Source organism: Penicillium robsamsonii, assembly GCF_028829455.1.
Source record: "Penicillium robsamsonii strain IBT 29466 chromosome Unknown utg000001l_segment0_segment0, whole genome shotgun sequence".
Taxonomy (NCBI): domain Eukaryota; kingdom Fungi; phylum Ascomycota; class Eurotiomycetes; order Eurotiales; family Aspergillaceae; genus Penicillium; species Penicillium robsamsonii.
Window position 1 is genome coordinate 2,566,946 of NW_026643219.1, and position 14,694 is coordinate 2,581,639.

Sequence of the window (14,694 nt, forward strand, 5' to 3'; positions counted from 1 at the left end):
CTCAGGGCTCAGAAAGCGTAATGTCCATGGCATCTTGCTCCCCGGTATCTCGTTTATCAGCGACATGCTCAGTTTCAGTGTCGTTGGCAGACTGATCGGCAGTGAGAATCTCCTTTCCCTCTTTGTCTCCTTCCTCCAATTTCGTTTCATCATCCTGCATCTCCTCATCCTCATCTCCCTCACCATCGCCATCGTCATCATCATCACCATCACCCTCACCTTCTTCGCCTTCATTCTCATGACCGCCCTCATCATCCTCACCATCCGCTTCATCCGCACCTTCATCGCCAGTCCCTCCTTCCTCTGCATCAGTAACATGAGGGAAAAGCGCCGAGGTCCCCTCATCACCTAGCTTCGTGTCTTCATTGTCGCTCTGCTCAGCCTCGTCCGCACTGTCATGCTCATCTCTCTGCTCAGCTGAGCCATCCCCAGGAGCAGAAGCCTGCTTAGCTGGATCACTGGCTGCAGAGCTTGCCCCCGTAACAGTTGACCCAACGCCCTGCGGAGTCGCAGGTGGCTCCGTCTCACCCGCGGCGGTTATTTTACTTGCCACGGCCCGAGGAGCCAGCTTCGTGTTGACGATTGTGTCGGCGCGTTTCTGGATGTCGCGGCGGGCGATTCCTTTTGTCCGGCCACGGGGTGCCGGGGTATCAGATGCCGGGACGGATGCTGGGGGGGTTGAAGTTTCAGGAAGGCCGTCGCCTACCATGAGGAGGTGGTCGACTTTCATCTTTTCTTTATTTTCCTCGGTTGCTTGTTCGACCAGGTGGGGCGTGTTGATCTCGTAGAGTCGGGCGTAGAGGTCGGCGATCAGGTCTTCGAACATGGTAATTTTCATGAGGTTGTTGTTGAGCTTCTTTAGCTCTAGCGCGTCTCGAAGTAGTTCTAAGATGGCCTGGCTCTCTGGGCCTAGGTGAGGAAGGCTTTCCAGGCGAGCTGTCTTGGTAGAGAACTCTTCCCACCCGATTGGTTTGAATACGCTTTCTTCATGGCCTTCGTTGATTTTGGCTGCGCGGCGAATGATCTTTGCATAAGTTAAGCAAATATCTTCCCACAGTTTAGTGTGATTGAAGAAATCGCCTTGCTTCTTTCTCACGCGGCGCAAAAGTTGATCTAAGCTTGCGCGATCGTCAAGCTGGTCAAGCAGGCCAACGAAGAAGTACACGTAGCGGGTCGTGTAAACGAAATGTCGACCCGGACGTTCAAACTCTGGCCGCCATACTTGGATCGTAAGTGTCTTGGTGAATATTTGGGAAAGTTCCTGCTTGGCAGCAATAGCAGCGCTTGCGTTTCGCTGGTCGTCGTAGATCATATGCGCGGCCTAGGGATTGTAAGCAGTATGAACAAAAAATAACCAAGATGGGTTATATACCTTTACACCCATGCGATGATGCCAGTTGGACTTGTCAGCGCTCTTGTATTTCCGAAGGACTTCGAGTATGTATGGATTCCATCCCTCCATATTCTCAGGAGGGTCGATCTTACGAGCCCAGGGAGTTGCAAGGAGGGTCTTGCTTCCTTCAGCAGGCTGATGTTGCTATTAGAATGTGTTCTTCATATCGGGAGTGATATAACATACCGTCATGTTTCCTCGAAGAACAAGCTTGTGTATAAAAGAGAAGAGTTTGAAATGTGGCTCAAAGATCGGATCAGAACGTGAGTCTCTTCGTTGCGGAAGTGCAGCAATAGCATCGAGAACAGCATTTATCACCTCTTGCATTTCAACTCTTTTGGAAGTGGTTCTCAAAGCGTCATCGCTGGTGAACATTTTCCAAAGACATTTGGCAAGCGTGTAGTGAGTCCTATTAATGTTTTAGTATCCTTTCAATATCCCACTTCTGTTAATTGGCGTTCAAATCACTTACATCCATCGCTTAGACTTGTCAACAGCTGCCCGTTTGAGAAGGTTGCTGGCAAAATTCCATGTTGAATAAAGCGACATCTCTTTGAAAGGCGTTCCCTTGTACATTTGCTGGCTCTCCTCGCTGCTGAAATGGCGAGGGAAGTCCGCAACACTAAAGGCTCCCATAGATAACGGCTCGCGAGAGGACGAGTACAGGCGGATACCGAAATCTGAATATAGATCTGACATCGTTTCTCTAGTCTCTGCCGTTGGCTCTGCAGTCCTCATTGCCGTTGAAACAGCCATGGCATAGCAATGAATAGCATTTCGCTGCAGTGCTGCCAAGTCCGAACGGTTGTTATTGATCTTGTCAGCTGTCCATGTAATATCTTCATCGAGCTTCGAGTCATATGTTTGGGCGAGCCTATACCAGGTTTCCCATCTCCCTGTGCCATGATCCAAGTCTTGTCTAAAGAATCCGATGGCGTCATCAAGCTCGCTTGTTGGACCCGGGGTGAGGCGCTTCGAGGATCGGAACTTGGTGAGAGCAGCATGGCCGAGGAGGAAGAACCACCCCTTCGCAGCGATCTTCGCATTCTCAGTGGGAACTATTGTTGTCGAAAGTTCTGTAATGCCCTGAACAGCACGGAGGAGATTGGATGGGTTGAGTGCGGCTTTAAGATATGCATTCACAAGGCGACGATTGAAAGTCAACTGAGGTGTCTGTGAAGAAGCTTTGGCGGGCCCAATCACTTGCTGCATTTTCTCAATGGTAGTCTTCAATTCGGACTTGGACAAATCCTTCATATTCATCTTGTTTGCTTGTTGTAGAACAAAGTCGATCATCATGATCGCTGTAGGGCGATCCAATTTCTCGGGAGGGCATCCATGGTCCACAGTCCCATCGAATGCAGAGAATTTGATACCATGAAGATCAAGAAGTATTTGATACATGTCAAATTCATAATCGCCCTTGGTTTCAAGACCAAAGAGTTCCGCTTTCAGAAGCTTCAAAAACCTCTTTTGCGAATACCTGCACATCGATCGAACGCCCAATGCGTTATGAACGGAACGAAGGAAATGAATGCGGTCTTCAAGCGGGTCATCAAAAATCTCCTTGTTCTGGGCAATGGCTTCCATGAAGAGGGAGTATTGTAGGATCCAGCAGCGAACATATAGCTCTCGCATTCTTTCTTTCAGGCTTTCTAGCGATTTCGCCAATGAGCCTCGAAAGTCGCGACCAGAGATCTGGCCTACTCGCACTGAGTCCTCGTAAAGGATGAAGCTGTGCAAAAGCCTCACGAGGCGGGCAATAGCAGACATCGAGGTTTGTAAATGCTCCATATCTATACAATCAAATGCTTGTTCCGAATCTTCAAGAATAAGTAGTATAGCTTTGGCTACAATGCCATCGAGGGCTTTGAGCCAACCCAACAGAGCTACTTGACGATGTTGGCTTGTTTCTTCGCTGTGTTTCGCTGCCTCAAGTTCTGCCATTACTACTTCGATGCTTCGTAAATAGCAAGAGACAACTTTAGGTGGGTAGTCAATAGCTTGGTATGCTTCCTGGAGTCGGCGCCAGAGGAATAGTCGCAATGTAGCATCGCCCCTATCGAGGAAGGCAGCCATTTCACTGAGATGCGAGGTAGGGTGATTCATATCATTCTCCGTTGAAATTTCAGCATACTCAATCGACGAGGGTTCCAAAATGGGCTCTATTGCTTCGATGAGAGTCACGGGATCCTCGGAGTCTGAGTTGAACACCTTGGCGAAAAAGTCCATGCACTTGAGTTTCAAGACCTCCTGGTCTATCACAGCAGCGGACAATTCTGATATCGTACCGTTGTTGATGAGACTGACACTTGGGTTGCCAAGGGACTGAAGTATTTGCTTTAGGTCTTGAAGACAGAGCAAGATATGTTCTCGCTGTGCGTCCCCGGCAAGATTGACATGGAATGCCGATGTCCACAAATGGCGCAGAGTGAGGTTTGATTGGGATTCGCCGGATGGGAAATGATCGACAAAATGATCTATGGATGATCGGGCTAGCATACCCCAGCGAGCCAGCCGATCACGCTGTGCGAGTCTTGTCTCCTGGACCGTCTCACTGCCAAGGCTCTCAACCGAAGCAAAGACATCCAAATGAAGCTCGTAGATGGTTTGTATCATCTCAAATTCGAAGAGGTCTTTAGCCTTATATTCAAATGGAGCTCCATTGCTTAAGCCAAGGATTCGAGCTTCGAGATTGGCTATCAGTTCGCTGCACGCCCGGTAGATAAATTCATCCTCCTGGACTAAGATTTCTACCACCGTCTTCTTTAGGTCTTTTGGCCACAAAAAACAGGTGTATGTCGACTTTGCTGTCAACCAGTTTGAAGACTCGTGGCCGAAATCCGGCATGAGAAGACACTTTAACCATTCAAACGAAGTTTCATGGGGTTGTAGCCAGTCAGAGTTGATGGCGTTGGAAAAATTATACAGTTGCTCCCCAGAAGGAAGCTCATCCTCGATAACTGGCTTCCGAGCACCCTTTCTTGAGTGCTCAAGGAAAACAGCCAATCCTGACTTGCTCGTGCCACGGATATCCTTCGGTGGAGATAAATCGTCTTTCTGCTGCATCAACCGAGACTTTTCGTCATCCCATGTCTTGATGAGACCTCGGAAATCCTGAAACAAACGTCTCTCGAGATCTTGGGGTGTATCAGTTGAGTCATTACCAGAGCACTTTTCTCTCAGACCTTCAATGCTACCGAGTGCATCGATACCGACCTTTGAGAAGAGAGAATCGACGGTGCTGAACATCCAATCATCGGCATTGACAAAAACCTCAAGACGGTCTTCGTAATACTTTTCTTGATCGAATGCAACTTCTTCGGGCAGTGCCAAAGTCTCAGCATTTGACTCTCGGGCTCGGGTCCGTCTGCTTTTCATGCGGCCGCCCTCCGGTTCTTCGTTCGCAGCCGACGCAGATGATCTTTTTCGAATGTCCACTGCAGAGTTTGTCTCAGCTTCTTCTGCGTGAGTCCCATCTTGTTCGGGATGCTGATCCTGTGGCTGCGTCGATTGGCGGTCCAATGACTCCATCAATTGCTTCTCAGCACTTTGATCGATCAATGAATGTTCCTCGCCTTGCTCAGAGGGGTCTTTCGTTGGCTGAGGTTCACTTTGTTCGGGCTTGGCATCGTTTTCGGTTGTCTCAAGCATGTCCACGTCGGTAGCCTCATTATCACCCTTATTCCCGCGCCCCTCGGTATCTACGCCCACTTCCGTGGCCTCCGCATTTGGGATCGGTGTAACCGGAGCTTGAGAGCTCCTGGAAGGCAAGATAATAGCAATAGACTGAGTGGGAACAGCAGCGAGCAAGTTATCGTTTTCATCGTCAAGTGCTTGGAGAAGCGCTTTGCCAACTGACTCCCAAGTCGAGTCAGCAGGGGTTATCTCTCGACGGGAAGCATGCAGGGAAAGGGGACCCTTTGAGGGATCTAGGTGGCGCAAATCGGCGGGAAGTGCCGGCAGGTTGGGATATGGATCCTCGTGGTGTTTGAGGTATTTCAATAAAGCTTTCTTTGGCCTCTGGACTGGAATTTGCGAGGCAGATAACTTGTCAAAGAGGGACTGCAGCGTGCTTCGCAGGCGCTGCTCCGCAAATACCTCCTCTAGGCCAAGCTGCTCTGGCCGCAATTCCAAGCGATTGTCATCGTCTGCTAGGACACTCTCCAAGCAATACCGAGACAAGCGGTAGCTGTTTAAGGCACTACTGAGCCTTGCGCTCTGCCTCCAGAGGTTGAGATCTGAGTCATCTCGTTCCAGGGCATCGCCAAAAGATCCCAAAGCTTTCCTGGATGCCTCCGTCAACTTTCTTTGTATTTCCTGCTCGGATTCGGGGGTCTGTGGCGCTGTTCGTATGGAGTCTTGTACTGAATCAAGGACAAATTTGCCGTGGTTTTTATAGGACAGGTAGAGCGTTTGGAATAGACTGGAGGTAGAGTCGTTGACGTTGAATTCGGCGATCGATTCTGTAGCAATTTCATCCTGCGCATCGTCGAAGGCACCCCTTTTGAAATCGGATATAGACTCTGGGTATTTGAAGATCTCCGAATTGAGAAGAGCTTCATAGGCCTCGGCAGCCTCAGAATAGTGCTCTGGCCCTTGCGAATGCAGCTTCAAGGCACTGTAGTAAAGCTTCAAGGCTTCCTCGATCTGAAGCTCCTTGGTGTCGTCAACTTCCTCTTCGACGGCCTCATCAGGCTCAACATTCAATGCGACCCAGCTCGACATGGTGTGAGCTCCACGCGGGTCCCTCAAATATTAGATGGAATAGAGAAATCAGGCGACAGCATCGGGCAAGATACCGAGACCATAGATGCGGGCAGCAATAATCAAATCAATTGGTTATCGCGGGCAGACACGTTATCACGCGTTGCACCAATCGGGGAAAGGGGTTGGGGCCTGAATGGTGCCTGAGTGCCTGAGTTCCTGGCCTGGTTGCCTTGTGGCCTGAAGCCCTTTTCTTGGGGCAGTACTGACAGTTGGAGTATTCTTAGATCACTCTTCACTTTCCCTCAGTGCAACCCCTGAAACGTCTTACGATTCACGCAGAATTCATTAATTAAGATACCCTCATCTTTAATTCTACCGCGGTTGTGCATGCGCCATGGTCGCGCCCGCTGTCCCTGAGTATGTGCTCCTGTCCCCGTTTACGTGTTCCCCGGGTTGCATATGCATGGCCATTGTTCGAGATTGTCAACAGTTGCCACTACGACAATTATAGGAATTATGACTGACATTGAGGGCATCATTCAGGATTCATGAGGAGGAGGATATCTATGTTGCGGTCGATGCGCGAACAGAGTCTTTGCAGAGCTTGCGAGAACTAGGCCCTCCAGACCTAGTCTATTTAGTGAAGCAGCCTAAGGCCAATTCGACTCGCCAGGTAAGATATAGGATACCACATTCCCTTCCATGATACAATCCCACATGTGTGAACAATCGATTCATTTTCTATCTACGACAGACCGGAGTTTATCACCATGTCACCGGAATCGATGCCTCCTCGTCCGCCAGTTTAGCCGCCTATGTTAATACCCTCACATTTTCTCCCCTCGACAAGACGCATAAAGTGGTATCGGGGATCTACTGGTTAGAATCTATGTTGGTACGGCATTGGGTTCACATGCTGATACCTATACAGTTGCTACAATGCATTCTCCCATCTCGATATGCGCGTCGAAGTTAAAATCCCCGGAAGTTTGGAGAGCTACTGCATTGATGAGCGCGGTGACAAGCGAGTTGCTACCGAGGCTCTTTGGCTTGAGACATTCCTTTGCTCTGTTCTGAGGGCTTACCTCTATGCGGACGATGGAAGCGGAGATTCCGTCAAGAGGATTGTTGGAGTTCGACGATTCAACCCCGTGACAAACACAGAGATGGAGCACAAGTTCTTGGATGCCGCCGAGAAGCTTTTCTTCTTGGGTATGGATCTCAGCACAATTCCCAAGGTTGCTTGTTGGGTCTCTGACTGACAATCTTTTAGGTCGCCAACTGAGCTCTGACCCCGAAACCCAAGTCCCTAACACTGTGAGCAACCACCTCACATCCGGCATCCTCAAATACATCCACACGACTGGCCGTTATACCTCTGGAATCAACTTGTTTGAGAAGCTCCGCACCAAGGATGTAGAGGTTTCGTCCCTCCTGGCTCGTGTACAGATTATGGCAGACGAGGAGGTGCAAGCGGTACGCCTCATGTACGACGCTTTACAAGATGTTCCGATGGACTATGCTCTGCTTGATTGCCAGGCTAGTTTCTGTCAAAGCAAAGGCGAAAGCGAGATGGCACTGGAGTGCGCTAAGCGTGCAGTCACTGCAGCTCCCAGCGAATTCAGTACATGGGCTCGCCTCGCAGAGGTATATGTCGGTATGGAACGCTGGGACTTGGCGCTTCTGACTCTCAACTCTTGCCCCATGTTCACCTATCAAGACAAAGATACCCCTCGCATGCCACAACCGTCACGCATCATGCTCCCAATTCTTGCTGAAAGCATTCTCGATGAAATCGATGAAGGCCAGCCAAAGCAGGGAGACCCTCATGACTACGTCCATCCTTCGCTCCGAAAGATCCATGCTGCTGGATACCAAGGTACTTTCTTGAAGGCCTACAATCTTCTGACAAAAATCGCTGCCGCTATTGGATGGGATCAACTACTCAAGGCTCGCAGCCAGGTTTTCGTGATGGAAGAAGAATACCGCGTTGAGCGTCAGCATGTTCCTAAGCCCGCTACATCATTGGAGGCGGAGACCAACGGCAAGATCCCCAACAACGAAGATGACTCCGGCTCTGTAGCCGGCCCTAATCCGACCGAGCCGTCTTCGGAAGAAACTGCCAATGGAGATGCGGAAGATAGCCACCCTAAAAGCCCCCTCGAGCGACCAGAGCAAACAGTAGCATCCGAAGTTGTCAAGTCAGGCAATGAAGATGTATGTTACACACCCATCAGGGACATATCTTATATATATGCTAACTACTTAAGTCACAGCCCGACCCATCTCACGCCTCCTATACGCAATTCCGAAACAAGCGACTGTGTGAAAGATGGCTAGATAACTTGTTCATGGTACTTTACGAGGATCTGCGCATCTACACTATCTGGCGGACCGAAATGGCCCAGTTCCGTCAACAAGCCATGGAATACAAGAAGTCTGCTACCGAGTGGGAAATTCTCGGCGAGCTTGCGCAGCGATTGCACCATTTCGACGAAAGCATTGAGGCATACCAGAGCTGTCTAGCCACTCGGTTCTCGCCCAAGGCTATGCGTGGAGTGTTGAAGTTGTACGAAGAGCGAAATGACACCAGAGGCATGCTCGGCGCATTGATCCGCCTCATCGCCTGGCAATATCGTTGGTACTCTGAGGTATGCTCCTTTCCCTGGTTAATCCCACCTTGACCACTATAACTAATAAACCATCAGTTCTCCCCCGAGCTCCTGTTCATGGTTCGCAAACTCATCGAGGACGAGGGTGCTGTCAAGGTCCGCAGCATTGTCCAAGCGACAAACCTGCCTCAAGCTGTCCTCGACCTCACACACCAGTACTGTCAACTATGTGCCACCTTCCGCAGCAGCGGTAGCGACACTTAAAATATGTTGGCGATTATCAGACACAAACTGAGTTAGAAGACAGTTCTGTCTTCCCCTGGAAATCAAGATAGAAAGCGGGGGCGCGGGCAGGGCTAATGACCATCCTTGATTGATGACACCTTTTTTTTTTTTTTGCTTTCTCTTGGTCCGATTGTTAGGTAGTTTTCTTAGATGGTATATATTTTCTATGTTCCGTATCTGGTTGCCGGATTGAACATGAAGGTGGATCTCATACGCAGTAGTAATTTAGCATTTGTATCCATTTAGGCCACGACTTCTACCTCCAATCACTGCCTAACGCCAGTCTATTTTAGGATCTGTACTGGAACTCACTGGAGTGGAGAAATATTGGACTCGGCCAGTAAATGAGCTTCAACGGCCATTTCTATGCACGTCATCTCCCTGTGCCCGAGAGCATAGCGAGGATTGGCTACTTCCATGCACGAACTACATGTAGTTTAATACCCTTGTATCTATATAGACCAGAGCGCACTTCTAATTCACAGCACTCTGCATTCATAGCACGTCTGATTGTATAGAGGTTATCACAGCAAAGCAATCCAACCACCCACCCACCCAAGGGCGAATTCCCCTTTCAAGTAAAATTCTTGTGAAGAAGCCAAGTTCTCGTTCGCAAAATCACTCCTCTTTCGTAACTGTCTCAACTTCGGGCAGATATGACTCCTTGGGAACAACATCACCCTTATCCTTAACAGCAGCGGCACCCGGGCCACTCTTCTCGGTGGTCTCGACGGCACTATCTTCCACCTCTTCTGCCTCAGCAGGCTCCTGGTCCTCATCGACGACAGTAGGCGCAGGAACAGTCTTGCGCTTCTTGGCTGCCGGAGCGCCTGGAGAGAGGTGTGTTAGCGTGGGCGACTTTGGAGATGAAGGGGATGTAAGGGCGCAAGGTAAACTGTACCTTCTTCTTCCTCTTTAGCTTCTTTCTTGGCTTCTTTCTTATCTTCTTTCTTATCTTCTTTCTTGGCTTCTTTCTTCGCTTCTTGCTTTGGTTCTGGCTGTTCTTCCTCTCCTTCCTCGTCTTCATCAGACTCAGACTCTCCCTCCACCTCTTCCTGTTCACCCTCGTCGCTTCCTTCCTCTACATCAGGCTCGGAGTCTTCATATCTAATTCACCGCCATTAGATTAGCAAAGATCAATTGTGTTTGGGAAGTTTCAGGCGATATATTCCAGTTCACAGTGGCTTCGAGATCGTGTCGTAATCAATGCGCAAATAGTATATCCGTGCAGAACAGTCAAATGATGCGCAGGGTACTGGCGCAGGGATGGGAAGAAAGGGAGAATTGATAACGGGATGGAACAACTCACTCTTCCTCCTCTTCGCTCTCATCGCTAGGAAGGGCCAGGAGCTCCTCCTCGGCTTGCTTTCTCTTGCGGGTAGTCATAGTAAAGAATTAGGGGGTTGGTGAGAATTAACTGATTGTAGAAGGTAGCTGGAGGGACGGGTGGAATTATGGGGGAGAGAAAGAGAAGTTGGATTGGCAAAAGTCCCAAGTCTAAGAGGGATGGGAATTAAAAAGGAAATGAGACGTCTAAGAAGGGGGGGGGGAACCTAAGGGCATAAGCGGAAGTGACGGTGACGACATGGGAGTGACACCCTTTAGGGTTCAGGTCCACGGCTGATAGCTTACACTCCGGTGCGTGGTCCATGAAAGAGTGCGTGTCGCCAGGAAACCCTGGATTCTTATTATTTACATTCCATGCCCATCTAGGGTATCCAAATGTTCCAGTGATATCCTCGGTATCCTTGACATCACGGGTTTGAATCGATCCAAATCTTTCTTTTGGGATCCTTATAGTCATTGTGTTAGAAAATCAAAATCTGCCATGCTTGGATCTAGCAGGTTCTCATCGAGGCCAAATCCATATGTGCCGACCATGCCATAGATCAGATCTGGCGGAGGGAAGCCCTGTGCCATGGCGTTGGCTCCCCCAGGGACCTCACGGCCTTCCACTGTAGTATCATTGCTTTGGAATTGCCAAGCAGCCTCCCAAGCGTCAAACCGCTCAAGCATCTTGCCCAATCCACGTGCGATATGTCGAGTAAGATGTCGCTCGCCTGCAGAAACACAATTCATCAATTCAATCACACGTTCAACTAGCCGGCGTACTTGGCGGGGGTTGATGCTAAGGTAAGCTGTGTTCCAATTGATTGCGACCTTGAGTAGGAAAACAGCGGAGAATGTAACCATAGTGTGGGTGAAAATCGGAACGCCGACGATCGCATCTCGAATATCAGGCTCCTCGAGGACCATATTGAGACATGCCATCGCCGAGGAAATTGCGATGTTGGCCGATTCCTTGCGGTCCATAGAAAAGACAGGTGTGTTGGATGGTGAGAGCGCACGAAGAGAAAGCGAGTTCAGCTGGAACTTTGCAAAATGGTAGTGCAGAACCACCCCTTTGGATGGATAAGTCCGCACATAGGCGCTATCGGCTGTAATGCATTCCATGGTATGTTAGAACCGAGAGTTGCTGAGAGTTAACTTGAACAGTTACTCACCAGATCGAGGTTGCCAGAGAAGTCGCCATTGGTCTACTGCGACATTGTATACGCGCAACTGTCCAAAATCATCCTCGGTCAATGCTTGTTCAGTATCGCTACCAAACATTCGATATGCCTCGGTCAAAATCATAAAGAGAGCAACTTGAGCTAAAAGTCGAATGTCTCCGGGGACAATCATCGGCAGCGCGAGAAAGGTCTCATAGTTCCGGATCACCACATCCTCGTGGATGACAGGAGGCCGCCCATAAGCAATACTGAAGTGATGATCGCATACGTAAAGCAGATACCAGAGCTGGGCACGTTCATACTGATCCGTGTGTCCACGGGTCAGGCGCTGATAACTTTGATGGAGACCCATCTCGGTCGCGATTCGCACCGCATGCCCGGACAACTTCCAACTCAACTCCGATAGCCAGAATGCACCCACGCAGAGCCCTCGGATATCATCCAAAGTGTGGGCCCGCGTGAGGGCCATGTTGGAGACGAGCGATACATACTCGCCGTAGCACCGGTTCAAGGTTTCGGTGCGGTTCGGAATATGGAGTGCCGCGACAGTCAAAACTGCAGCAGAAAGAAGCGTCGATGAGCGACGGACGGACGTTAAATCGCGATGTACAAGGATTATTCCACCCCACAGTAGCTGGTTCATAGTGCGACTGAAGTACGCGAATAATTCCTCCGCTTCATGGAGAGAGATCAATCGTCGCGAGATAAAATCTTCCTCAAGCAACGTCTGTTTCGGTGCCTCGACATGATTGTTTCTCAGGTTCCGCAATTTAGTGACCTCGTATAGACTGCGCATAGGAGCGGGGACCAAATCTGGGTCTTGAAGATCCTGTTCCGGCGACGGCTCCCGAGTAACATCCATCACAACTCCCAATCCCTCCTGGTGACTGGTGTGTGTCTGCGACCGATCGACGGAGGGATGGTGGGTATGATACGACTCGGCAGGACTGGGGCCATTGAGAGTGTCCCCGAGGGCATATGTTGAGAGGTCTGGCAGTCCACCTTGTCGCAATAGATGTGAAACAGCCGCCTGCAGCTGGAGCATAGTTGCATTGGCCTGTGATTTCCATCTATACCAGAGCCATTAGATTAGCGCAGCCCCTGATAGCTCCAACGCTCACCACAGGGCCGGGGCGGGGTCACACGTACCTCCCATCATCATCAACGAATTTCTGTGAAAAGTCATTTACGACGCACTTGATACCGCTGCGGGTACATTTTGTACAGGTTGACTCTCCTGATCGAAACTCGCAACGAATCTTATGGCGCTTGCATTCTGCGCCTGTTCCCCGTTAATGCGGGTTATCGGGGATTATGTGGGGAAGACTCACAGGCGCGAGCTTTAGAGATCTTGGGGACAGACCGTGTCTTGCTCCCTGGGGGCGACTCCAACCCAGCGTCATCAGGAGACCGCTTCAGTGGAGTGGTATCCATGATATGATGCTCTAGAGAATGGTCGGCGATACTCCGGCATGCGGGTTAGGGGCAAAATATTCGGGGTGGGGGAGAAAAGTCGGAGTAAAGCGACCTGAGAGGCGAGTATGCCGAGAGAAGTTGCAATTATATGGCCAATGGGTGTATCAAGAGAAAAGAGAAAAACAAATTGTGTGACTTGGACCCCCCCGCGCGACTTTCCCGAAATCCACACAACTTTGACCGAGTTTATACAAGTTATACATCGAATGCTGTTTTCAAGGTTACGGCTTTGATCAGTGGAATATGATGGATAAAGCCTATGTCTATGACTTCCAATGGTCACAGTACTCCGTACAAGGCATTCCCCCGGATTCAACCAGGTGAAGAACAAAAGAGGGCCCTGGAGGGCCCCCCCGAAAGATGAAACTCCAAGGCGATTCGTTCGCAGCAGTTCCACAGCAGATCCACTTGGAAATGGTGTTGTGCCGGCCCAAGTCCGGTGCGGAGGACCAACTAAAGATCGCCTCGGACTTGATGCGAATTGCGGAGAGGAAATAAACTTACATATTGGAACAGCTTTCCCTCCGATATTCTCTGTTCTATCACAATACTATATCTCACAAAATGCACATCCTCATCACTGGCGCTGCCGGTTTCATCGGCCAATTGCTTGCAAAGGAGCTGTTGAATGACCCAGCTTATCGCGTCACACTGACCGATATACACCAACCCCCAATTCCCGCGGGCGTTCGCTATCCTCAATCCGCTACGGCAATCAAGGCCGATCTCTTGACAGAAGCCAAGGTCATTGTCGATTCTTCCTTGGATGCCGTCTATGCCTTCCACGGCATCATGTCGTCCGGCTCTGAAGCCAACTTCGAGCTGGGTATGAGTGTCAACATCGATGCAACCCGCAACCTGCTCGAGGCGCTCCGACTCACCTGCCCGGGAGTGCGGGTCATCTATTCATCCAGTCAGGCCGTATACGGCCAACCATTGCCAGAGATTGTAACCGACAGCGTGATCCCGACTCCGGAGTCCTCCTATGGCGCCGAGAAGATCGTGTGCGAAACGCTGGTGAACGAATACACTCGTCGCAAGTTCATCACTGGCTTCACTCTGCGATTCCCTACCATCTCCGTCCGACCGGGTGCGCCTACTGCTGCAGCTTCCTCCTTCCTCTCCGGCATGATCCGGGAGCCCCTCGACGGCAAGAAATGTGTGATTCCCATTGAAGACCGACAGTTCAAGTCGTGGCTATGCTCGCCCAAAACCCTTGTGGAAAATCTCCTTCTTACTCTCCGTCTTCCTTCTGACTCTGTTCCCCCGCACATTCGCCAGATTAATGTTCCTGGAATCTGTGTCACGGTCCAGGGCATGATGGATGCATTGGAAGCAGTGGGTGGTACGGATAAGCTGGCTCTGCTTACAGAGAAGGAGGACTCTGCGTTGGTCCCAATTCTGAAGTCATGGCCGACGCAGTTTGATAACACCCAAGCCATTTCCTTGGGGTTCAAACGCGACGAGTCCTTTGAGCAGACCGTGCGGGATTATAAACAATCATTGGCACAATAATTATTATTTCAATCGTAAAAACTTCAATATCATTTTATTAGTTGATTTCTAAACTATTGGTCATTTTACTATTTACAAAACAGAGACAATGAACGCATATTTTATTTTTGATATAGACCAGGATTCTCCACGCCCAGTCAAGACGGTTGTCAGCCCAAGTCACCACCGCCCGCTTTTCCTGGACCAAACC

At 50.0% G+C, this 14,694-nt stretch overlaps 5 protein-coding genes across 5 annotated transcripts; 2 read left to right on the forward strand and 3 right to left on the reverse strand.

The window, feature by feature from the left end:
- Position 1: 1 nt before the first annotated feature.
- hir3 (putative transcriptional corepressor of histone genes (Hir3)) lies at positions 2-6,121 on the reverse strand (the record flags this gene model as incomplete). Its single annotated transcript, XM_057225292.1, has 4 exons — positions 2-1,321; positions 1,373-1,528; positions 1,580-1,802; positions 1,866-6,121. The coding sequence occupies 4 exons, from the start codon at positions 6,119-6,121 to the stop codon at positions 2-4; spliced, it is 5,955 nt and encodes a 1,984-aa protein (XP_057089308.1).
- A 376-nt stretch (positions 6,122-6,497) lies between these two features.
- Positions 6,498-8,979, forward strand: N7447_001017 (ChAPs family protein; the record flags this gene model as incomplete). Its single annotated transcript, XM_057225293.1, has 7 exons — positions 6,498-6,520; positions 6,647-6,776; positions 6,858-6,982; positions 7,035-7,315; positions 7,377-8,320; positions 8,380-8,754; positions 8,812-8,979. 7 exons carry the CDS (start codon positions 6,498-6,500, stop codon positions 8,977-8,979), a joined length of 2,046 nt encoding a protein of 681 aa, XP_057089309.1.
- Positions 8,980-9,618: 639 nt separating this feature from the next.
- On the reverse strand, positions 9,619-10,386 carry N7447_001018 (uncharacterized protein; the record flags this gene model as incomplete). The annotated part of the gene is made up of 3 exons (XM_057225294.1): positions 9,619-9,830; positions 9,902-10,107; positions 10,310-10,386. The coding sequence occupies 3 exons, from the start codon at positions 10,384-10,386 to the stop codon at positions 9,619-9,621; spliced, it is 495 nt and encodes a 164-aa protein (XP_057089310.1).
- Positions 10,387-10,800: 414 nt separating this feature from the next.
- Positions 10,801-12,947, reverse strand: N7447_001019 (putative C6 transcription factor; the record flags this gene model as incomplete). The annotated part of the gene is made up of 4 exons (XM_057225295.1): positions 10,801-11,438; positions 11,505-12,583; positions 12,663-12,795; positions 12,845-12,947. The coding sequence occupies 4 exons, from the start codon at positions 12,945-12,947 to the stop codon at positions 10,801-10,803; spliced, it is 1,953 nt and encodes a 650-aa protein (XP_057089311.1).
- Positions 12,948-13,553: 606 nt separating this feature from the next.
- On the forward strand, positions 13,554-14,504 carry N7447_001020 (SDR family oxidoreductase; the record flags this gene model as incomplete). The annotated part of the gene is made up of 1 exon (XM_057225296.1): positions 13,554-14,504. One exon carries the CDS (start codon positions 13,554-13,556, stop codon positions 14,502-14,504), a length of 951 nt encoding a protein of 316 aa, XP_057089312.1.
- Positions 14,505-14,694: the final 190 nt, after the last annotated feature.